The 26,391-nt window shown below is 39.5% G+C and overlaps 1 protein-coding gene across 2 annotated transcripts in view; it reads right to left on the reverse strand.

Moving 5' to 3' along the window:
* LOC136864413 (uncharacterized) overlaps positions 1 to 26,391 on the reverse strand; it is a 91,762-nt gene that overhangs the window by 10,498 nt on the left and 54,873 nt on the right. For both annotated transcript variants that reach the window (XM_068225681.1, XM_068225682.1), the window contains 3 exons: positions 25,534 to 25,746; positions 13,320 to 13,625; positions 13,102 to 13,197 (listed from right to left, as the gene is read on the reverse strand). In XM_068225681.1, the coding sequence (XP_068081782.1) occupies positions 13,102 to 13,197; positions 13,320 to 13,625; positions 25,534 to 25,746 (615 nt within the window). The remainder of the gene's footprint in view (positions 1 to 13,101; positions 13,198 to 13,319; positions 13,626 to 25,533; positions 25,747 to 26,391) is intronic.

Below are 26,391 nucleotides of genomic sequence, written 5' to 3' on the forward strand. Positions count from 1 at the left end.
TTAACCCAAAGTTTTGTTTTCTTCATGTGAAGGCCCTGTAGGTTGGGTACAAAATACCCCTGTTTCACTGTATGTGTACCTTGAGGGCAGTTAGGAGTGAAGTTTGTTGTGGCCTTTGATAGGCTTGTAAACTTAAGAGCAGGACTGCTCTTTCTAAATTTGATTTCTGTGTGCTTCTAGGATGCTTGACATTCTAATTAGGGGCAATTGCTCCTTGGTATGAAGGGGTTTTCTGCCCTTTGGTTGTGAGCTGAGGGCTCAAGGAATGTAAAACGGGGCTCGAAGCCCCAAAACTTTTACGACTGTAATCTATAATTTCATAATTTGTTGATTTGCTACTTGGTACCTGTTACACTTTTGTTATTTGCTGTCATTTGTTGATTTTGAAAAGAAAATATAACCTTTGTTAAAGTTTTAAATTAACTTTAATTTGGTAGTTAAGACCTATTCCAACCCGCACCTTCTTTCACCTCTGCTGTTCCACAGATACCTCGGAACAAGTGGTAGCAGAGCGTGGTTGAATGGGTCTCAATATAGCCCCTTTTGATGGCTAAACATTGGTTTCGATTCGAACTCTAACAATTTTCTCAGTTGCTGGCATTTTTTTTATTTTTCTAAAATTTTTCTGTCATCATGTCCGGCTCTCGCGACGTCCTCCATCCCGGCTATTTGCGCAAGGAGGAATTGATCTATGAATTGACAATTAGAAATGTGCAATCTGGAGGCACGGTTGCAGTAGATTCCAATAAGCTTAAAGAGTCCCTTGATTTGACTATTTCCATCCCCACTTTGGGAGAGAAAGAGATTGACGATGCTCTCTCCACGATCACTGACAATACTACTGAGCTAGCATCTGTAGTTAGTTTTTTTGAAGTAAGTGATCCATCTCCTAATCAGCTCAAAAGAGTACAGGCCAGATTGTACCACTTTTATAATAGGGTATGTGATCTATTGTCCCTGAAGTTAAATGACCTTCACGGTAAGGAAGCTAGCGCTGTTGCCGAAAACTTGTCCAAAATGTCTAGTAAAGTTAGCCATTTGTTATCTGGATCTGCTATTCCAAAAACCAACCAGCCTATGGTAGTAAATATCGTAAGTGGGGAGGATTCCTCTAAAGAGGAAGGAGGTAGTACTGCGGAGGCTACCCAACGAACATCTGCCCCATTAGAAACTGAGTCAGATCGTCGCACGTCCATTCCACCCTTCGTGTTAAATAATGCACCTTCTGAATCTGCTGAATCCGGGTTTCAGCAGTTTGCCCCAGCCTTTAGCAATGTTGCTCAGAGGTATTTCTAAGTTTTCTGTTAACTCTACCAGTGACGTAATTTCATTCTTAAGGTTTTAGTTGAGTTTCAGGATCATGCCCTGGTGTTTTCTCTTTCTCCGTGTCAAATTTTGCACATCATTTATCCCTATGCAATTGGTGTTCTCTCTGACAAGATAGTTAGGGCAATTGCTTAACAGTCATCCAAAGAAGACTTCCACGCCCATCTGTTAGCTAATTTTATTCCGGCTCGAGCTAGGTCATCTCTAATTCAGAAGTATTATTATAGAGTGCAGCGACTTGATGAAAACCTGGCAGACTTCATACAAGACATCAAATTCTATACCAGGGTATTCGCCTTTCATTTTCCCGAAGATCAAATCGTTCAAGCCATTGTGGAAGGAATTTCACCACCTTACAGATCATACTTGTGTTTTGCGTCGCGTCCGCAAACTTTTGCCGAGTTAGAGGCTATGGCTTCTCAGCCGAAGGAGTTAAATACGCCGATACCTTGCGTGTCGCGAAAGAACCCCCCTCTATCCTCTAGTAGTTTTCGGCCTCTACCTCGCCGACCCGTCACACCCCGTAAATGTTACACTTGCGGGTCGCCTGACCATCTTCACAATAAATGTCCATTGATCAAGTCTAGTGGGACAAGGAATGGAGCAGGGTCATCTCAAGGCTGTTTTAAATGCGGCGCGTTTTCCCATATCGCCAAGAATTGCCCAAATTCGAATAGCACCCCTCCTGCTCAACTTCTGGTGCAACCTCCACCAATGCCAATAATAACAAGTGACTAATGGCTTCGGCTGAGTCAACTAACTCTTCTTTCCGAGGCTCAGCCCCAAGTAAAACTGCCAAATTCCCAAGGAAAACTCAGTCTTCAAATTTATCTTTTGATGGTCCCAAAGAATGTCTTAGGATTGCGGCGGATACCCCCGCACCTGTTCCTTTTCTCAAAATTGAATTAAATAATGAACCTGTAACAGCTCTATTAGATTCTGGCAGTGTTTGTTCTATTATTTCGGCTGAATGGTACTCCAAATTGAAAACTGTTTGTAATCTTCCTAATTTTGGTTCGACTTCGGTTCATTATGTTTCAGCAAACTCATCCCCATTAGATATTTTAGGTTTTCTGTATGCTAAAATCCGCATTTCGAAGTTCACTTGGAAAATAAAACTGTTTGTGGCCAAGCACTTGTCTTGCCCCATTATATTGGGAGCTGATTTCATGTCTCACACCGGTCTAGTGCTTGACCTTCAGAGCAAGTCGTGCACGTTCAAATTTGCTTCGAATTGTAAAATCCCCTTATTGAAATGTAGTTCTGTGTCCTGTTCATCTGTTTCGCCTGCCCAGGATGAGATGTTGTTAGATCTTAGACATCTACCTGAGGAGCAGGCTGATAGTATTCGTAAGTTGTGTCAGTCGTTTCCAGAGGTGTTCTCTGATACTCTTGGTGTTACTGACCTTATTGAATACAAGATTGAGGTTACGGATTCGATACCTGTCCGTTTTCCACCTTATAGGCTGTCTCCTCCTAAAATGAAAGCTTTGAAGGAAATCATAGATCAGATGCTGAAGGATGGTATTATTCGGCCCTCTAAGTCGGCGTATTCTTCGCCTATTTTTCTAGTCCCGAAACCCCAAGGTGGCTTCAGGCCTGTGATTGATTATAGGGCTCTCAATCGGAAGGTGGTGTTACAATCTGTGCCCCTTCCTGACCTTCATTCTTGCTTTTCCTGGTTTCGTAAAGCTAAGTTCTTCACCATCTTGGACCTCAACCAGGTTTATAACCAGATACCGTTAGCAGAGGAATCCAAACACCTGACAGCGTTTGCCACGGATTGGAATTTGTATGAATACAACCGCGTGCCTTTTGGGCTCCCCATGGGAGCGGCTGTGCTTACGAGGCTACTAGACAGGGTCTTCTCCGACATCAAATTTGAGTACTTGTATCATTATCTGGATGATGTCGTCGTATTTTCTGAGACCTTTGAGGAACACCTTGATCATCTGAAAGAGGTCCTAAGCCGCCTTCGTAAGGCAGGGTTAACGGTGAAGTTGTCCAAGGTGGCATTCGCTAAGCCCTCCATGTCGTTTCTAGGGCACATTGTGTCGCCCGATGGTGTCGCAGTCGATCACTCTAGAACACAGGCCATCCGTGATTTCAAACCTCCCAAGGACATAAAGGGGATTGCTAGATTCATTGGTATGGTGAATTTCTTCAGGAAGTTTATTCCAAATTTCGCCAATAGAGCGGCGCCCTTGAACTTACTTCGTAGGAAAGGCATCAAATTTGAATGGGGACCTTCTCAACAAGCCACTTTTGAAGATCTTAAATTAGCTCTGTGTAATGCCCCTGTTCTTGCCATGCCCGATTTCTCTAAGAAATTCATCGTCCAAACCGACGCGTCGTCGTCGGCAGTGGCTGCGGTCCTTCTTCAAGAGACCGAACTAGGGAGGCGACCCATCGCCTATGCATCTAGGACTCTTTCGGCTCAAGAAGCCAAGTATTCCATCTATGAACTTGAGGGTTTGGCTGTCTTGTTTGCGCTAGAAAAGTTCCGCCTTTATCTGGAACATGTCAAGTTCGACTTGGAAACTGATAACCAAGCCTTAAGTTGGGTCTTGGTAGGCCGCGTCGCACGGGTCATATAGCTCGGTGGGCCATCCGAATTTCTGCCTTCCAATTTGACGTTAGGCATATAAGAGGTACTGAAAATGTTGTGGCAGACGGACTAAGCCGTATGTTTTCTAATGAGGTAGAGTCCCCTGAACAGGTTGATCGTTCTTCACCTCCCGAGTCCATACTACCTGAGGTCAATGCCATTCTAACAGATGCTCCTATGCTCTTTAGGGATATTGAAAAATATCAACGTGAAGATCCGACGCTGGCTCCGATAATGGAAACCCTTTCTTCTGGGGAACACGTCGTCCCTTATGTACTGAGGAATGGTGTTTTATGTTGCCCGTCAAGACATGATAAGATGATGAAAGTTGTGGTTCCAGCTGTTCTCGTGCCCATGATCTTCAAGTACTATCATGAGACCCCATTAGGGGGGCATTTAGGCATCTTCAAAACCCGTGAAAAGATCCGTGAAATGTTCATTTGGAAGGGTATCGACAGAGAAATCCGTGAATTAGTAAAAGCTTGTAAAACTTGTTGGCTTAGTAAACCCTCCATGTCCACTAAGCAAGGGCTCTTGTCTTCTCATCAGGCGTCGCGCCCCATGGAACGTCTTTATATCGACTACGTAGGACCCTTCCCCCAGTCAAAGGGGAACGCCAACAAATTCATTTTTGTGTGTGTAGACGGTTTCACAAGATTTTCCTGGTTATTTCCGACTAAGCTGGCTACCGCTCAGTCCACTATTTCTTGTTTAAATTCCATTTTTGCTTCGTTTGGTCCGTGTCAATATATTGTGTCTGATAATGCTAAAGCCTTTACCTCTAATCTCTTTCGTAAATTCTGTTTTGATCTATCTATCTCTCATGTAACAACTTCTGCTTACTATCCTCAACCATCTCTGGCTGAACGGGTCAATCGTAATCTGAGGTCAGCGCTGATTGCATATCATCATGAACATCATTTTAGGTGGGACACGTCCCTGCATTGGTTAGCTTTTGCTTTGAATTCGGCGGTTCATGAATCTCATAAATTTACTCCAGCTTCTTTGATGTTCAAGTTTGTTCCGAACACGCCACTTTCTAACCTTTGGTCTCTTAGTGATATTCTACCTGAGACAATAGATCCTGATAACATTAAAGATCTTTGCAAGAAGGCCAAGGCCAATCTTAAAATTTCTCATGAAAATTTAGGGAAAGATATGATCGTGGACGGAGGCCCACCAATTTAAAGGTAGGAGACCAAGTTATGGTCAAGAATTTTGTTCCCGCGGGCAAGCTTGCCCCCAGATTTCATGGCCCGTGCATAATTTTAGATTTTCTTACGCCGGTCACTTTGTTAGTGAGTAATCCAGCCACCAAGAGGATCTTTAGGGTACATCTGTCGCAGATAAAGTCTGTGTAATGTCTAATAACTTAGTCCTGAAAGTTTGGCTGCAACAGTGTAAAGGTTATATTTTTGGTTTCATTTTTTGGCCTTCTGCCCTTTGAATTATGTTCCTTGTATTTAAATATTCATTGTACAACCTCCCCTGTCAGTTGAACTGCTATCCTGCCCACCTAGGCCATTACCATGCTCCCGTCTCCTGCTCAAACTCACCAGTGGCTTGAAAAACAAGGTCACGCCGCTAACCCCTCAGCCTCAACATCTATACCGTACCCACTAAATAAGTTGTCTCCAACAACATCTTTCTACCACAGAAATTTTAATGTTTCAGTGCCAGGCAGTTGCTCGGCGCCGTACTCCCAATGTGGTGGGGTACGGGCCCACCCCACTCCCGTGATGGCTATTTGAGTACGGCGCGCTGGAGTCCATCTCACAGCACGGGCTGTTGTGCGGTGGCCCTTCCATCTACTCAGCGGGAGGCTTAAACTTTGCCTCTCATCTGCGGCGTGCAGCACCTCTACCCCTCTCATAGTGCGGGAGAACGGTATCTCAGGGTACTTGAGGGGTCCGAGCGACATCGGTGAAATATCGGCAGCGGCGGCAGGAATTGCTGTCAAGACCAAGCAGCATGTAACTGTCACATGGACATCCTATACCTACATTTAATATATTTTGACTCCAACATCAACCATGCTGAACTTTAAAATATCCTTCAAGAATTAAAGTTTTGTTTTGAAATCCAACTACTACTGTACTCAAAAATTTCGCATCTAAATCCAACTACAACAAAGACACTCTCTAGCCGGAGTTCAACTAACTCCTAACTACGTTGAAACAGGTCTTGATGCTTTAAATGGTTTCTGTTTAAATGCTGCTACAGACTCTGAAAATTTTTAATAACTCCTCCATATACTCCTACAAATCTATTTCAAAAGAAGCTGCAATTCAATTAATTTCAAATTATCTACAACAAACTTGGACTTTGTTCTGGGCAAAGATTTTCTTCAACATTCATCTGTGACACCCCTGGGAAGGACTTTTGTGGGGGGAGGTCTGTACCGGTTGGTACACCCCGATCCTGCAAATTTAAATTGTGCGCCTAAAAAGTATCCCCTACTGGAGAAACTCTGAACTTTAAAATCGGTATTAAATCAAAGGTTTCTTGGAAGATGTCACTACTGTAAATTTTGAAGTGTTCTGAACTGTGTCTATTTCGATTTGTGTTTGTTTGCTCTGTAACAAGGAGTGTGGATATTCTCTTCTAGATGTTACTACATAAAAACTATAACTGTGCACCCTGGTGCGAAGTGAATGAACTGTTTTTGAAGAAATTTTGTATCCATAAGTTTGTTCTTTGTTAAATTTCTTTCTTTCATTTTTTGGGTTGGCAATATTGATCTCTGTTTCCGCCAGTTTTAAATTCAGCCAATCCTGAATTTTCTAAATTAATTTTCCACCAATCCTAGATTTCTTCTTCAGTTTTGACATGTAATCTTTAGCCGACCAATAAAAGGTAGTGGGCGGGACAGTTTTACTCACGAAAGGTCTCGAACTTTCCCCGAGCATATAAAACTGCTGAGGTTCATGGCTCGTCGCCACTCCATCGACAACTCGCTTTATGTGCGATTATGTAGCAGGGGGCGGGAAGCGCCTTTTCCTTCGGGCAGCAGTTCATCAACAAGGTAATGGCCGTTTAAGAACTTTATTTCTTGCTAGCTCAGCAGTTTTAAACCGCGGGGGGAAGGTTCGAATCCTTTTCAATGTAAACCTTACTATATTCATGTAAATTAACCGCAATTTGGGATAGAGAGTGCTTAACCCTCTCGAGCTCCCGCTCATGTTGTTTTGAGGTGACTACGTTTTTATAACCGATTTTCTTCTCTTCTTAATGTAATATATTATTCTTCTACGAGTCACCTCCCTAGTATGGGATTAGCCCCTGTATATCTGGCCGAGTGCCACCTAGGTTTTAAGAAGTGTCATGTAGGAGTGCTAGGAGTGCAAGCTACGCCTCCAGTCAATTTGGTTTTTTTGGGCCATTTAATTAACCCAAAGTTTTGTTTTCTTCATGTGAAGGCCCTGTAGGTTGGGTACAAAATACCCCTGTTTCACTGTATGTGTGCCTTGAGGGCAGTTAGGAGTGAAGTTTGTTGTGGCCTTTGATAGGCTTGTAAACTTAAGAGCGGGACTGCTCTTTCTAAATTTGATTTCTGTGTGCTTCTAGGATGCTTGACATTCTAATTAGGGGCAATTGCTCCTTGGTATGAAGGGGTTTTCTGCCCTTTGGTTGTGAGCTGAGGGCTCAAGGAATGTAAAACGGGGCTCGAAGCCCCAAAACTTTTAACAACTGTAATCTATAATTTCATAATTTGTTGATTTGCTACTTGGTACCTGTTACACTTTTGTTATTTGCTGTCATTTGTTGATTTTGAAAAGAAAATATAACCTTTGTTAAAGTTTTAAATTAACTTTAATTTGGTAGTTGAGACCCATTCCAGCCCGCACCTTCTTTCACCTCTGCTGTTCCACAGATACCTCGGAACAGAAACATTTGACACTAGTTACTTAGGAGGTTTAACTCAGACTGTAGCAACTTACAGTCCAATTCACTATTTGTCACCTTATAGATCTTTAGATCATCAGTATAGAGAAGCCAATTACTGTGTTGTATAAATAAATTTGATCAACTCAGGGACATGATGCTGACAATAATGAGTGAAAAAACCTATTCAGTTCTACAAACAAACCCCATGGCGCTAAAGCCCAGATGGACCTTTGCCTACCAAGCAATCGCTGCTCAGTCCAAAGGCTAGCAGATTACAAGGTGATGCATGGGTCACCATCTCACAGATATACAGCTCTTCAATTGTAATCACACAGGCTGATTAAGACCTCAAACCGAGCCTCAGGTCTGGTAAAAATGCCTGACCTGGCCAGGAAACGAACCTAGAGCCTCTAGATGAGAGACAGGCATGCTACCCCTAAACCAAGGGGCCAGCGCTTAGATACTTTTAAATAAATGTTTTCTTAATACTTTGAACACTATGCCTGTATGCAATACAAGGGCACTGCTTTCCTGGTTGTAGACAGTGCCTGCAAAGGACATGGGCGTGATTTTCTTGTGTGTTTACATGCAGCTGCACGTATGAGATACGAGTCTTGTCCCTTGCTTGGAGGTAGTAGTTTATCTAGTGTCCACTATAATGCAGCAGTTATTGGGAAATTTAAACTGAAACGATAAGAAAGATAGTTTCTCCTTTCTGTGATCTCTACTAAAGCACTTGTGCCATATGCTGTGCACACCAAATCTGTTGTGCTGTCAGCTGTGTTACTGTACAAACATGTCCTCACACCAACTCAATGATAATGATAGTGAATGGTTTTATTCCATATAAAGATATATAAGGATATAATCATTAAATAAAATGGGGTTTGGAAACCCTGAGATAAAAGTATAAATACATTGTGAAACACTTTAGTCCACATTAAAATTCTTGGATTTTCACTTGACACTAGTCTTCTGAAATAATGAGAATAAACTAATTTTTAAAACTTGATAGGAATGTTCCTATTGTGTACAGGTTACATCATACAAAATAACAAATGCTTTAAAAAGTAATCTGAAGATTATGTTCAAATTACAGGCGAAACAACCGGTTTCGTCCTCTTAGAAAATGTATAGAGCGCGCTCTTGTCCACATCTCGTTTGAGTGACCAGAATGCATCTGGTTTCCGGCAACTATAGGGCAGACTTGATCAGGTGATAACACATCGTCTACACACGCATTCACGGCCACATGGCCTAAGTCTTAATCGATAGCCATCCAGACGTTTCATTTTATTCTTTAAGGTGTAAAAGTTTTGTGCATTTTGTTAATCATGAATAATTGAAATAAAAGTTTTATTACGTGTAATATTGGTGAAAGACTCGGCCCTATGGTCTAATCACGTGCATAACTGAACTACAGTCCACTACCAGAGTAATCATCGCTGTTTAGTATTACAACATGTGTGCTACAGCATTCAGTTCGTCATTCCAACACAACCTGACAATGGTTGTCAAGAAGCTCAAAAACAATGGCTTAAAATTTGGGCTGTGAAGAAATTATTACGTCTGGAACGCATTAGGTCTTATGAGAGTAATTTGTATAGTTTATAAAACAGCTAAGTAGTCAAAATGGTCAATTATCAAAGATGCAATATTTCCTGAAGTTCTTAAAGTGAGTTAGAGTCCGTCCTTAAGAGTATTAAATGGGGATATCCTTCGAGGTCGCTGTGTGATACCTAGCCCAGCTGTTAAAGACACACTCCTGTACACAACTGAAATATTCCTATCAAGATTTTTAAATTAGTCTATTCTCATTATTTCACAAGACTAGTGTCAAGTGAAAATCCAAGAAATTTAATGTAGACTAATGTGTTTCACAATTTTATTAACAAAAATGCGCACAATGTGCAAACCACAAACAATATTACATTACTCACATCCTAGTTTTGTTATTGATATTTGTCTTTTACAGCAGATATTTGCATATCTTTCACAGTGTTCATTGCACAATCCATACACAATTTTCGTTCGGGTAACGAAATCTCTTATTTTGGCAGAACTTGTGATGAAAACCATGTGTTTCATATCGCATTATTACATGTCGAAGCTCGTAATTTGCTTGTTTCCAATCATCCGTCATTATGGCGTCTGCTGAATAAAAGTCGTTCCAGACATAGTTGTGTTTTTCTATGAGAATTTGGAATGTGTTCTCGCAGGCCTTAGTGTTTGGCAAGTGTATCTGCGTTCCGATGTCTTCTATAACGAAAGTTTCCTTTGTAAGACATAGGCCAGTCTTCATGGTGCTGCCTTCCCAATACCAGGATTCGTTTCATATAATGAGCTTTAACTTACTCTAGCATTATCAGGTCATTAATTTTAAGTTTATCCCAGATTATATGGATCCTGTAAGTTGCTATTGGTGCTAAAGCTGTTTTAAATAGTATTATTGCTGTATTTGTTGAAAGTTTTTGTGGTTGTTGAATATTGTAAATTGCTTTTACTGATGATGTTCTTTCTTTGATATGATTGTTTAAAGATGTCAATGCTGTTTGAAGAGTAACTCAGAGATATTTGAATTTGGGTACTACTTCTAGAGGTTTATTTTGAAGGGTCAGTGTAACTTTCGGAGAGAGTTTCTCACATTTTCTAAAAGTCATTTGTTTAGTTTTGTCATGATCTATTTGTATGTCATTTTTAGGACCCAAGAAGTGAGTCTGTTTAGTACCTTCTGGAACTCTTCTGTGTCTTCTGAACCTATTACCATATCATCTGCATAGAGTAGAAGTATTGCTGAACTGTCCTTAATAATATTACTGTTCAAAGTGTTTCACAATATATTTAAACTTTTAGCTCAGGGTTTACAAACCCCATTTTATTTAATGATGTGTCCCTATTTGAGTTTTACTTGTGTAAATGAATAGCTGAAGATGACCGAGTCAAAACAGTTGAAACTCCTATTCATAAAAAATTATACGTACTGATTAGGTGGAATGAAACAAAGTTACAAACCAAGATTGTAAAAAGTGAGTTACATACATCAGTATAAGCAAAAATTGAAAATTATTGCTTTCACTTATGGCCACTTCGCGAACCCCAGCAAGAGGTTTACTGTATGGGGCTGACAGTCCTCAGTTAGTGAGGACGCACGGGGTGCTGTTAATCTGTTAGAGAATATTGTAGGGAGCACACGATTTCAGAGAAAACAATGCAGGAAAAGTAGAGATTTCTTTAAAAAAATATGAATTTGCAAGTATTTTAAAATGAGAATGTTGCTTTATATGACAAAATAAAACTTTTAATACGGTATCGAATAATATTAACATTTTAGATGCTGACTGATATGTTTTGCACAGTTGTAGTAGTATGTACATTTTTCTATACCTCAAATTTTTTATAACTGACAGTATTTTTAGTCCAGTCCACAGGCTCTTTGAGATATCAAAGTTCGATTGTATATAGCCTACAACATTAAAACACTTGGAAAAATGTTGAATATGTGTGTGTATATATATGTACATACAGTAAAACCTCGTTAATTCGAAGTCGTTGGGACTCAAAAATCGGACTTTGAATTACGTGATTTTGAATTAACTGCCAATTCCTAATTCAGAAGTGCCAACCTTTGCCGCGTTACAAAATATTCTAAGGCCAGTTACTGCATGCAGTTAACCTTGATTCACAGTTTAAACCTTTCGAATGCCATAAAAAAAAGAAATTTCCAAAATGTACACAAATACATTCAAATAATGCACTTGGATAACTCACTGACAAACATAACCTCACAACGAAAGAAAGAAAGAAAGAAAGAAAGAAAGAAAGAAAGAAAGAAAGAAAAAAGAAAAAAAAAAAGCATAATTCAAAGGCGAGGAGAAATCAATGCTGGCTCCCATGTGCAAGTGCTTTATTCATTGGATTACTGTACTGTATGCATCTTAGGTGCCTTGTACCATCGCTTGTACTTACACAGAAAGTACCCGATGCCCTTAAACATCGTGGCTAATCGAACTTTCCTATGACTCTATCCTTATACGATTTCCCGCCATGGCACTTCTCTTGTACTACAGAGATGTAAACATTTGTTGCGTCACAAAGTATTCTAAGACCCATTAATGCATGCAAGTACCTCGATTCACAGTTTAAACCTTTCAAATGCCATGAAAAAAAAATAAAAAAAAATGAAAAAACTATTTCTGAAATTTATCCAACAAGGTGCATTTACAGTGTTCAAATAATGCACTTGGATAATTCACTGACAAACATAACCTCACGCAATGAAAGAAAGAAATTCACACAATTCAGACGAGGTTAAATTATGCTGATTCCTCTGTGCAAATGCATTATTTTTTGGATTACTGTACTGTTTGCACTTTTAGATGCCTTGTATGGAAAGTGCCCGACGGCCTTAAAACATCGTGGCTTATTGAACTTTCCTATGATGAAGGGATAAAGTTTCTCGCTTCCGTGCGCATTGCAACACAGTACAATGAGATCCACCCTTGTACGATATACCGGCTGGCACTTTCTCCTTTAAAACCATAAGACCGTTTGGGCTCGGCATTAAAAGAAAGCAATGCAGTTTCATCGGCAATGTCAATATTGTTCGGTGCCTACGAACTGATTATATGAGCCACACTTTTTCGTCAACTGTCGGCATCGTCAGTGGTCGTGGATTCTGTTTTTCCACACACGGCCTCCTGCATGATATTATGGCGTTCCTTAAAAGGTTGAATATAAAAGAATTCAGATTTCATTCAACTTAGCAATTATAAAGCACACTGTACACACACCGAAGTGAGTGTAAGTGCGGAAAGCCACACCTCCATGTTCCGAAACAGGCGTTCTATCATGACGCGGATAAATTTTGAATTCAAATTACTCTGCAACGTACTATTGTTTTAAAATGTAAAGGCAGTTTTGAATTAAAAGTCTGAATTTTGGTAATGGGGCTGACACTGTACTTTGAATTATGAATTATTCATATTTTGAATTAAACAATTTAAATAACATGCAAAACCATATCTCATGTTTCCAGGAATGAGAGCTTCTTCGAATTAGGTGGGATTTTGAATGAACCAATTTCAAATTATCGAGGTTCTACTGTATACTATTAGATGTGCTATTGCTCCGAGTATTGATGCAAAACTCACTCATTGTCATACAAACCGAGCACAATGATATTCACATACTAGACATAGGTTCATAGGAGTGAGTATACTGAAAGCGTTCGTGCTTCAATGACATACTTAAGTTCAACTGATGAGGAAATACTACATTACCTGGTGTGAAGACCTTGAGTAGTAAAACACACACGAATACAGATACTACAAATGTAACACCAGCGATGATGAAAGGTAACATCTGAGATGGCAGATCTGAAAATAAAATTATATGTAAGGAGACCAAATTCACTAAACAAACATTTGGTTTGCTGGAATTTGATGACCGAATGAAATTCAACAACTGTATCTTCAGTCGTACTAGTTTTCATACTCACCTATCCGTACCTTAGCTGAAATGGACTTAAAACCAACTGTTTTGTTAATATTTATAGGCTGGACTGTAAATAAGTAACTTCCTGAAGAATATACAGTAAAGTCCTTAGACATGTGTGTTGAAGCAAGATCTGCCGGAACTTCTACAGATTTCACAACCTGTCCAGTATCGGCATCCGTCATACTCAATACATAGGACTCAACTAAAAAGAACTTTGGTGCACTCTGCCAGTGCACTATTAACGTAGGGATATCTGTAGTATCAACATATGTAAAACATTGCCATTTCTCAAAAAATGTATCATCACCTGGAAAAAAGAAAAAAACACTATGGTTTAATACGTCCTCAACATTAAATTCATACAGATAACAACAGTTTAAAATAATTAAGATCACATTAAATCAAAATTCTAATACACCATCGTACAACCTGTTGCACTCTACACTGTAGTATCAAATGCTAACCGACTATAAACGAGGCACAACATTTATTAAGCACCACAGAGACAAAGATGTTGACACAGCCATCCAGTATCAATCAATCAATCAATCAATCAATCAATCAATCAATCAATCAATCAATCAATCAATCAATCAATCAATCAATCAAATCACCACTGATCTGCATTTAGGGCAGTTGCCAAAGTGGCAGATTTCCTATCTGTTTTTTAGCTAGTCTTTTCTTAAATAACTGCAAAGAATTTGGAAATTTAATGAACATCTCCCTTGGTTAGTTATTCCAATCTCTAACTCCTCTTCCTATAAACAAATATTTGCCCCAATTTGTTGTCTTGAATTCCAACTTTATCTTCATACTAGATGATGTGCCTCTGCTTCGCTACATAATTCTACATTGTGTACAGAGTTCTAGGTTACGTAGTGTACACATTGTGAGCAAGATTGTATTAAATTGCATAGCTATTAATGCTACCCCAGAAACGCGACGGGGAAGTCACCAGACATCTTTTCTCATATGAAGACTGGGTTAAGGTATTTCACTGTAATGGTAGGCTCATCAGTCACAATCAGGTTGGGGAGTTTTCATTACAATGGCAGACACTCTCCACCTGGTTTTTTACATCCTCAGAAAGACAGTCTTAGCGGTTTTCCCAAATGAAATGAACATAGGTCATTACAATGACGTCAGTAGGAGTGGCGCATTTTAAAAGCAACGCTTTCATATGAAATACTAGATCAAATGAAAAACCACACATTTTCTCAATTTTAACAAACAGTATTACACTGCCGATCTAACAGTCCAAAGTTCCAGAGCTGGAATGACCAAGCCGCAGACAGCCGTGATCCATGAACAATCTTCTTTTTTTTTTTTCGGCAGGAGGTCCAATAGTGGCGAGTTCCAGGGCAAAAACTATGCCCTTTTACTAATCTGTTTCCTAGGAGTATCCGATGAGTTGGAAAATCTCAATTCACTACACTGGCGGCGGAAGAATCTATCTGACTTGGAAGCAAATTTTTCTCCAAGCCAGAGGAGGAACCCCCTCTTCATGGCTAATTTGGAATAAAATGAATGTAGAATTTAATAAAATTGAAGAGGAAGAAACTTTTCTTACATTTTGAGTTATTTAATGAAATGTGGTACTATAATTTGGAACAGACGGAAATTGTAATTCTAGACCAGGTAATAAGCGAGCCTATGCCATTATTCCGTTAAATGTGCACAATGATCATTCCAATCAGCGCGTCAGAGTACGGATCGAATAGCTGGAATACTATGATGAACCAGTGTGATATGTACCAGCAGTATCAGAAAATGTATGAACCAGAGGAATGGCATGGTAAAGAAGGAAGTTATCTAACTCCCCAGATATTTGCCGCCAATATTCGGGCAGGCTGTTATACGTGGTACGCAGTAGTAACCCCATCTATCGGAGACGAATAGCAGTATCAGAGACAAAGAATAACACAACAAACAATGGTCAATGTAATGTTATCGTTGATCAATTTTATTAGCTTTCACATTTAGTTTTCTTCTGATACTGAAATACCACTGTTATCATAGTTGGTACGATAAAACTGAATAAAATATAAGTGATCGGAAATTTTATTCTCTATAAATTCTGTAATGTAGTACTTTTTGATAGGACCAATAATATAGGTATTTAAAAATACAATTTAAGGTGCCTTCTCCTAAACTACCATTTCAACGAGGGTGAATAAAATTGTTTATAGCTTAAGACTGTAGATTCTTATTCACCGGCTCTATACCTTATTTTCATTAAATTCTGTTAACCTATTTTCTCATGGCTCGGCGTTGAAATGTACTTAGCAACAAAAATACAAATTCATGAATATCTGTGTTATCATAGCCGGTACGGTATAAATGTATAAGACATAAATGATCGAAAATATAATTCTATATAACTTTAGTTAATTCTCTTCAACCGTTTTCCCGTGATGCGTGTACAGACAGACAGGCAGAGATTACGGACCGAGCTCGATAGCTGCAGTCGCTTAAGTGCAGCCAGTATCCAGTATTCGGGAGATAGTGGGCTCGAACCCCACTGTCGACAGCCCTGAAGATGGTTTTCCGTGGTTTCCCATTTTCACACCAGACAAATGCTGGGGCTGTTCCTTAATTAAGGCCATGGCCGCTTCCTTCCCACTCCTAGCCCTTTCCTGTCCCATCGTCCAATATAAATGGTCCGTTATTGGACATTATAAATTTTCCAGCTAGCTCATTCTTGGTTGCCAGCGTTTCGCCCTCGTGTGCTAGGGTGGGCTCATCAGTTGGTACCTAGCACACCTACCAATACGCTGGCTAGTGCATACCGTGGAGGCCACTGCGTAGGCTAACTGGAGCCACCGGCAGTGCCAATGCACTAAGAGACTTTGTCTCATCACTAAAAATTGATGCCTGCTTGGCCATCAGATGATATAGATGTTGATTCCCATAGGGAATCTGAAATATTTGTCCTGAATGAGCAAATTTATAATACCAATATAAATGGTCCGTTATTGGACATTATAAATTTTCCAGCTAGCTCATTCTTGGTTGCCAGCGTTTCGCCCTCGTGTGCTAGGGTGGGCTTATCAGTTGGTACCTAGCACACCTACCAATACGCTGGCTAGTGCATACCGTGGAGGCCACTGCGTAGGCTAACTGGAGCCACCGGCAGTGCCAATGCACTAAGAGACTTTGTCTCATCACTAAAAATTGATGCCTGCTTGGCCATCAGATGATATAGTTGATTCCCATAGGGAATCTGAAATATTTGTCCTGAATGAGCAAATTTATAATACCAATATAAATGGTCCGTTATTGGACATTATAAATTTTCCAGCTAGCTCATTCTTGGTTGCCAGCGTTTCGCCCTCGTGTGTGGTACCTAGCACACCTACCAATACGCTGGCTAGTGCATACCGTGGAGGCCACTGCGTAGGCTAACTGGAGCCACCGGCAGTGCCAATGCACTAAGAGACTTTGTCTCATCACTAAAAATTGATGCCTGCTTGGCCATCAGATGATATAGATGTTGATTCCCATAGGGAATCTGAAATATTTGTCCTGAATGAGCAAATTTATAATACCAATATAAATGGTCCGTTATTGGACATTATAAATTTTCCAGCTAGCTCATTCTTGGTTGCCAGCGTTTCGCCCTCGTGTGCGGTACCTAGCACACCTACCAATACGCTGGCTAGTGCATACCGTGGAGGCCACTGCGTAGGCTAACTGGAGCCACCGGCAGTGCCAATGCACTAAGAGACTTTGTCTCATCACTAAAAATTGATGCCTGCTTGGCCATCAGATGATATAGATGTTGATTCCCATAGGGAATCTGAAATATTTGTCCTGAATGAGCAAATTTATAATACCAATATAAATATAATGTCCAATAACGGACCATTTATATTGGTATTATAAATTTGCTCATTCAGGACAAATATTTCAGATTCCCTATGGGAATCAACATCTATATCATCTGATGGCCAAGCAGGCATCAATTTTTAGTGATGAGACAAAGTCTCTTAGTGCATTGGCACTGCCGGTGGCTCCAGTTAGCCTACGCAGTGGCCTCCACGGTATGCACTAGCCAGCGTATTGGTAGGTGTGCTAGGTACCAACTGATGAGCCCACCCTAGCACACGAGGGCGAAACGCTGGCAACCAAGAATGAGCTAGCTGGAAAATTTATAATGTCCAATAACGGACCATTTATATTGGTATTATAAATTTCTATATCATCTATATCATCTATATCATCTGATGGCCAAGCAGGCATCAATTTTTAGTGATGAGACAAAGTCTCTTAGTGCATTGGCACTGCCGGTGGCTCCAGTTAGCCTACGCAGTGGCCTCCACGGTATGCACTAGCCAGCGTATTGGTAGGTGTGCTAGGTACCAACTGATGAGCCCACCCTAGCACACGAGGGCGAAATGCTGGCAACCAAGAATGAGCTAGCTGGAAAATTTAAAATTTCCAATAACGGACCATTTATATTGGTATTATAAATTTGCTCATTCAGGACAAATATTTCAGATTCCCTATGGGAATCAACATCTATATCATCTGATGGCCAAGCAGGCATCAATTTTTAGTGATGAGACAAAGTCTCTTAGTGCATTGGCACTGCCGGTGGCTCCAGTTAGCCTACGCAGTGGCCTCCACGGTATGCACTAGCCAGCGTATTGGTAGGTGTGCTAGGTACCAACTGATGAGCCCACCCTAGCACACGAGGGCGAAACGCTGGCAACCAAGAATGAGCTAGCTGGAAAATTTATAATGTCCAATAACGTACCATTTATATTGGTATTATAAATTTGCTCATTCAGGACAAATATTTCAGATTCCCTATGGGAATCAACATCTATATCATCTGATGGCCAAGCAGGCATCAATTTTTAGTGATGAGACAAAGTCTCTTAGTGCATTGGCACTGCCAGTGGCTCCAGTTAGCCTACGCAGTGGCCTCCACGGTATGCACTAGCCAGCGTATTGGTAGGTGTGCTAGGTACCAACTGATGAGCCCACCCTAGCACACGAGGGCGAAACGCTGGCAACCAAGAATGAGCTAGCTGGAAAATTTATAATGTCCAATAACGGACCATTTATATTGGTATTATAAATTTGCTCATTCAGGACAAATATTTCAGATTCCCTATGGGAATCAACATCTATATCAATTGTCCCATCGTCGCCGTAAGACCTATCTGTGTCGGTGTGACGTAAAGCAACTTGGGAGAAAAAAAAAAAGGTGCATTCCCTTGTTCTTGTGGACATGACCGATACAGAAATACCAGGCTTTAATTCTGAGCAATGTACAGACAAAACTCTTATTATATATATAGATAATATAGGTATTTAAAAATCCAATTTTAGGCGCCTTCCCCTAAACTACCATTTCAACCAGGGTGAATAAAATAAAAATCTTTCCTACTTTTACAAACACCACTCAAACTTATTTGTCTACTAATGTCATTTCACGCCATCTCTCCACTGACAGCTCGGAACATACTACTTATGATATAGATGTTGATTCCCACAGGGAACCTGATATATTTGTCCCAAATGAGTAAATTTATAATACCAATATAGCTGGTCCATTATTGGATATTAGTACACATAGTGTAGGTTGAAATTTAATGAGATATCAGAAAGAAACAAATACTTGATTTGATCTATTAATTCCTATTTTCAATAAAAAGAAATGAAGTACTCTAAACCCCCTTCTTTCCCTCCTGCAATTACCCACCATTCCACATCCCTTAGCCCCACCTTAGGCTACACCATACCTCCCGTCTACAACTCAGCTCTGTTCAGCTTCTTTGTTTTTGTTCTTTCATCTTTCTTAATGATCCATACTGGAAACGAACGAACATCTCAACACTCTCCCACAGTTGTTTCAGCTGAACTGAATTCAAGAAGATTCTTCAAGTGCTGGTATGTTAAGTGTTTCACCTGGTCTTCAGTGAAGTGCATTCTTCAAATTGAAAGAAAACTGAGAACTTACACAAGACGTGTGATTGTGATGAGTGTTTAACATCCAAATCTTTACTTGTCTTGCACTGAACATCAACAACACATGCCTGCTTCATAAATTTTATCTATAATTCATGTCTTGCCTTAACTTTATCAATCTTGACTGATGGTCTCTAGCAAGACCAGCACTAGTTTCATCAAATATACTGGTATGTAACTTTTTTAAAGGTTAAAATTAATAGTATTGAATATGTGGAAACCTTTAGCGTTTGCTTTACATTATATTTCTCTTCAATATGGAATAATTTGAAATTTATTACCTGGGCAAGAAGACTAGGAATCCACAAAGCAGACAATTTCCGAAGGTTGAGTTCATCATTGATGATGGCTTGAACACTTTCAAAGCTTATTCCTACGAGCGAAGCAACTTCAGAAATGTTTGTGCGCCGATCTTCTTCAATAAGGTAACATACTGCACGAATGTTGTCTGCAGTGATGCTTGTCTGTGGTCATAAGACTAAGGAGGAGGTGCAGATTGGGAAGAAATAGAGTTAGAAATGGTTGTGCAAGTAAGGAGAAACTGAAGGATCTTACTAGGAAATTAAATCTAGCGAAGAAGTCAGCTAAAGGTAATATGATGGCAAGCTAACTGGCAATCATACAAATTTTAGAGAAATATGGGAGAGTATGTACAGATACTTTAAGGCAGTAACAGGTTCCAAGGAGGACATTCCCGGAATCATTAATGAGCAAGGAGAGTGTATATGCGAGGATCTTCAGAAGACAGATGTATTCAGTCACGAGTATAGTACGCGAACCTTTTCTTGAGCCCTGAGCTGCATAGTGCTGAATGGGAACTAGGGCTCAAGAAAAGGTTCGTGTACTATATGTAAACAATAAAACTGTTATAACAAAATAACAAGTATTGGAAGGTGGGATTCTCCTTATAACTTAACCTTAGTTGCGTTGAGCCAATACGGGACAAAATATGAGATTTATAAGCCGTATATAAAAATTGTTGGATACAAGGAAAATGTCCAGATAGAGGAGATGACTAATACTAACAAAGTACTGAAATTTACCTATGATAACAAAGAGATTTACTATAAGATACAAAAGTTGAAAACTAGAAAAGCAGCTGGAATTGATAATATTTCTGGGGACATACTAAGGACAATGGGTTGGGATTTAGTACCATATCTGAAGTACTTATTTGATTACTGTTTGCATGAAGGAGCTATACCAAATTAATGGAGAGTTGCTATAGTAGCCCCAGTGTATAAAGGAAAGGACAATAGACATAAAGCTGAAATTACAAGCTAGTCAGTTTGACATGTGTTACATGTAAACTTTGGGAAAGCATTCATTCTGATTATATTAGACATGTTTGCAAAATTAATAACTGGTTCGATAGAAGGCAGTTCGGGTTTAGGTTAGATTATTCCAGTAAAGCTCAACTCTCAGGATTCCCGCAAGATATGGCAGATATCTCGGATTTGGAGGTCAAATGGACTGGTTCACGGTGTGGGTTACTGTAGTCTCGTCCTAATTTGTGAACCGTGGGCAACAGCTGAGTGGCCCAGTAAGTGGTCCTAAGAGTCGGGATACCAGTTGCTATGGAATGGGAGTGGTCATCTCGGACATATTCTGAGTCATGGCCCTCCTTGTGCTCAGGCAGCTAGGACTATAAAATCCACCGGTGGCCCATAACCCGTTAGAGGAGAGATCCTCACTTGGACTATGTGTAAGTAGGGTAGCATCCTGCTTCATGAATTTACCGAGCTCAGTACATTTTAAGCAAGCTTCAGAACTATGGGAGTAATGGAGTCCCACTCCCATTTGACAGGCAAGGGACTCCTTGGAAACAACATGGCGAAAGAAATGGAATTTGATGGGGAGTTATCAATATTAATAGGGCTTATGGAAGAAAGAAAGTAGAACTGGCTGAGTCAGCTAAGTGGACGCATCTGGATGTGCTAGGACTAAGTGATATTCGGGTAAGGAGAGATAACGAGGAAGAGATAGATTATGAAGTGAACGCGACTGGTGTTAGAAATGGAAGGGCAGAGTATGGGGTAGGGCTGTTTATCAGGAATACTATTGCACGCAACATAGTTTCTGTTAGGCACGTAAATGAGTGAATGATGTGGGTAGATTTGTCAGTTGGAGGAATTATGACGAGAATTGAGGCGCTCGGGGCTAGATAATGGTAAGCCACACATTGAGCAATATTGAGATTTGTACGCATTTCATATCTGCTAGAGGATGGCAAGCCACTGGCAGAGTGCTATTTGAAGAAACCAAGAGATGGCAGCACACCCTCTGTTGTTATGTATTGCACCAAGACACAGCAAGTCATTTTTGTGCTTTAGTATGGTAAGCCGCAGCAAGATGGCGTCTTGCAGAGGAAACAGTGTGAGCTGTTGTTTCGGTGAAAAATGCATTTTGGAGCCGAGACGGAAGCCAATTGTCTTGAGAGTGAATCCTCGTGCGATTGACAGTGTTGTAGATGTGGATTATCAGCCAAATCCATGTGATATCTCATCAACATCACAGGTAAGCATCAACAAAATGTTATGTGGCATGCCATATTATAGCATATGACAATGTGGATTATCATGACAATGCAGTACATGTAGTACTGTAAGATAACGCTAATATTTAATGGAACTATGGGACTACTTCTAAGATATTTATAAGGAGCCAAGTAACCATGAACGACTGTTGGACTAAGAGTGACTGCTATAGGGGTTATTGTGGCTTGCCATTATACAGCTGTTGAATTGCTGTATTGTTCAGTGCAGTTTCATAGGTTTATGCTATTTGTTTTTTATTCTTTTTTCTTCCGCAAGGATGAAGACTTAGCTCCCCTTGTTAGAGAGCAGCCCATCTCACCTGCTACGAATGGAAGGCATCGATGGTGGCAGTAAACACCGAAGTTGAGTAAAAGGGCTAAACGTAAACGTCGGTGTAATCGGGTATGCACTTAAACATAGCTATTAACCAGAATTAAAAATATTAGAAAAATAATTAAATTAAATAATTAATATTATTATATAGGAGAGCCGGCACAGAATATCGAATTAATATTAAATTAGCAATACGATATGTTTCAAAAACACGTTGTAAGATGGACATTATTTTTTATTTTTAAGGGTGAAGAGTACACTGTTCACGGAGACTTCTGTGAAATTAATGTCAAGAAGCATAACCGTCCTACACAGACATCGTGGATTGCGACCTTAACACCAAAAAATCGTAGACCCATTCCTATATGGCATAAAAAACTGTCTGACGTCATGGACCAGCTTCCCTACATACCTGCGGTGCATCATGGATATTATTTATCTCTGACTCAGTACGAAACCACAGAGCAGGTTGAGGAACCTGAATTAATTGATGTTAGTTTCTTAGATGACGGTGAGAGTGACGTGATCGGTGATTAGTATAGCCAAATGTTGGCACTGAAACTTTGATGATAGACAATGACAAGCCACAAAATTATGTGTATTCCTTGTACTTAATGTTTTTTATACTATGTACATTAGCTAAAAAGGTTCTATTTCATGTTACAATAATACCTTAATGTATATAGTACCTTATCATTCAATAAACATATCTCTTATGTCCATCACCTGATTTATGGAATTTTTTGAACCTTCATATGTCTCTCCTGTAAAATTTCCTCAATGTGGCTTATTATCTAGCCCCGAACGCCTCAATTGTCTCGGTGTATTCACCATGTGAGGATGCAGATGAGAATGAATTTGACAAGTTTTATGAAGTACTGAGTGACATTGTGGTCAGGGTCAACAGCAAGGATAGAACAGTGCTAATGGGTGATTTCAACGTGAGAGTTGGAAATAGAACTGAAGTATACGAAAGGGTGATTGGTAAATGTGGGGAAGATATGGGAGCTAATGGGAATGGGAAGTGTCTGCTAGACTTCTGCGCTTGGTAAGGCTATTCACCGCTACACATGGGAGGTTAGGGGTACCAGATCCATAATAGACTATATCTTAACCGACTTTGAATTCAGGAAATCTGTTAGGAATGTACGAGTTTTCCGGGGAAAATCCAAAAAGAAGTCGTGGGAAGATTTTGGTAATAACCTAGAAAGGCTAGGTCAAACAGCAGAGAAACCTTTCTGGACAGTAATAAAGAATCTTAGGAAGAGAGGGAAAAAGGAAATGAATAGTGTTTTGAGTGATTCAGGTGAACTCCTAATAGATCTCAGGGAATCACTGGAGAGGGAGGGAATATTTTGAACATCTCAATGTAAGAGGAAATCTTCCTGGTGGTATTGCGAACAACCAAGCTCATGGGGAGGAGAAAAATGATGTTGGTGAAATTACGCTTCAGGAAGTGGAAAGGATGGTAAATAAACTCCATTGTCATAAAGCAACAGGAATAAATGAAATTAGACCTGAAATGGTGAAGTATAGTGGGAAGGCAGGAATGAAATGGCTTCATTGAGTAGTAAGATTATCTATAAGCAAGGACAGGAAGGATTGCTACTACTATTGAGGTATCTCACAGATGTTTAGAACAATATTATGACTTGGACATCAGTAAATTGTGGTAAATGTCAATGTCTAGTCCATCACAGCTATATTTTAATTTGTTAATTTTATTGTGTTTGCTAGCGGTAAATATTTTATTGATGTAAAACAATTTTTATAGAACGAATTAATTATAAGAATGTTCACTGTAAAGACTTAACCTTGAGATATTTGTTCAAATGAGGCTGAAGATGCTCAATATAATGAGCAAAACATGTCCCTGTTAATGTTCTATTGTAATAAAATGCCCTTCTAGAGACAAACATTTTTATGTTTTGAATTAGGTGGTAAATAAAAACAAGAAGTGTAACAAATTATTTTTTTGCTACTTGTTTTACATCGCACCGACACAGATGGGTCTCATGGCGACGATGGGACAGGGAAGGGCTAGGAGTGGGAAGGAAGTGGCCGTGGCCTTCATTAAGGTACAGCCCCAGCATTTGCCTGGTGTGAAAATGGGAAACCACAGAAAACCATTTTCAGGGCTGCCAACAGTGGGATTCGAACCCACTATCTCCTGAATACTGGATACTGGCCGCACTTAAGCGACTGCAGCTATCGAGCTCGGTAGTGTAACAATTAGTATTAATTTCAATACAGGCAAAAAACATGAAAATAGTTTTATGCAATAAGTGGTATGTTCCGAGCTGTCAGTGGAGAGATGGCGTGGAATAACATTAGTAGACAATAAGTCTGAGGGGTGTGTTTCAAATTGGGAAAGATTACAATATGAAAACAAAATTGGAATTCAAGAGGACAAACTGGGACAGATATTCATCAGTAGGATTAGGAGTTAGGAATTGGAATAATTTACCAAGTGAGATGTTCAATAAAAGTCCAAATTCTTTGCAATATTATTAAAGAAAAGACTAGAAAAACAACAGACAGGGAATCTGCCACCTGGGCAATTGCCCTAAATGCAGATCGGTGGTGACTGATTGACTGCAAGTAAAACCAATAGTGGTTAGGGCACGTTTGGAGGATGGAGGGAACTCTCCCAAACTGAGAGCTCAATTTTCAGCTTTCAGCATGTTGCCGTAGGGGCAAGAACCCAGAACGTGAGCCAGTCTTTCTCTCTCTCTGGTGCATCTGCGACAGAAGTTTCTGTCCTGAGTTCTGCCTGGAATAGTTCGTACTGGAGAAACATCTGACAACTGTTTGATTTATTTATTTATTTATTTATTTATTCATTTATTTATGTGAGCAGTTCAATGACAATTGATTGATCTAGCCTAGTTAGCAAAACGTGCATACCTATTAATAACAACTGGTTTTGCATTCAAGTTTGGATGTACCAACCATTACAGCTGTATGGACTGGTGACATTTGAAGCTAATAGCTTCAGAACAAACACTGTATTTACACCAGCAAGTATTGGATGTGTGCATTCTACCTGCAAAGTAGCATAAGTAAGGTGTTTTCTCTACAGAGTGTTTAGTTACACTTGCACTTCAGAATTTATACTCATAAACATTTACCCCAGGCAGTAAAAGAAGAAAAAACACTGAAGGTAAAGAGAAAACACTTAAAAATTAGGCATGGAGGGATAATATGCCTACATTTAATTATGCTGGTATACTGGATACACTGATTGTGATACTTCTACCAGCACATGTATTTTATGTAATACTAAAAATTATAATTAGAATGTCGTTTAAAATCTGAATAGTGATAACGATTCTTTCATAATGGGATGTTCTAAATGAGACTTACCAATGCGCAACAGACTAGGAATTTTTACTGCATAATTTCTACTTTCCTCTTTGTTATAATTTTTGCTATAGTACTCAATATCCAATACTTGACCATCATGACAAAAGCGAGGACAGTCAAGTTCAACTACATCAGGTTCTTTGAACTCGTTCAACTTCAGTTCTTGGCAAAAAGGCGGTTCATCATTCCTTGGCTTTATCCTCATTCTCAAATCTGAAAAAAATGTATTGTTGCTTTTATAATTATACTATGGGTGAAAGTTATACAAAATCCATTTAAATCTAAATTGACAATATATAATTAATTTAAGCATCAGGAAACTAGTTCTCAAGTAAGGAGGCAGATATAAAGTGATATGTACGGCCAGTAAAAAAAAAGAAACAGCATATGATATTGCATAGTTCTTTCTTCACAGGTACACTTGAATTGAACATCTATATATATAAAATAACTTGTCCTGACTGACTGACTGACTGACTGATTCATCATCGCCAAGCCAAAACTACTGGACATAAAGAAATGAAATTTTGGGCATAGATCCATATTAACATGTAGGTGCTCGCTAAGAGAGGATTTTTGGATATTCCTTTGCTAAGGGGGTGAAAAGGGGGTTGAAATTTTAAAATGAGTGTATCTATATCTCAAAACTTTGAAAGTTTACAGATGTAAAAATTGGCACTTAGAATCTCCTTTAAAAATAAGGAAACACATATTTTTTTGTTTTCATAAAATCCCGATAGGAGGGGTGAAAAACGGTGAAAAAGGGGTTGAGTGCCTTTAATGAGGATACTTATATCTCAGAAACTGAAGATATTACAGACCTGAAAATTGGTACTTTTGATCTCTTTTAAAAATAAA

The sequence above is a fragment of the Anabrus simplex genome, chromosome 1 (assembly GCF_040414725.1).
Source record: "Anabrus simplex isolate iqAnaSimp1 chromosome 1, ASM4041472v1, whole genome shotgun sequence".
Classification (NCBI taxonomy): Eukaryota; Metazoa; Arthropoda; class Insecta; order Orthoptera; family Tettigoniidae; genus Anabrus; species Anabrus simplex.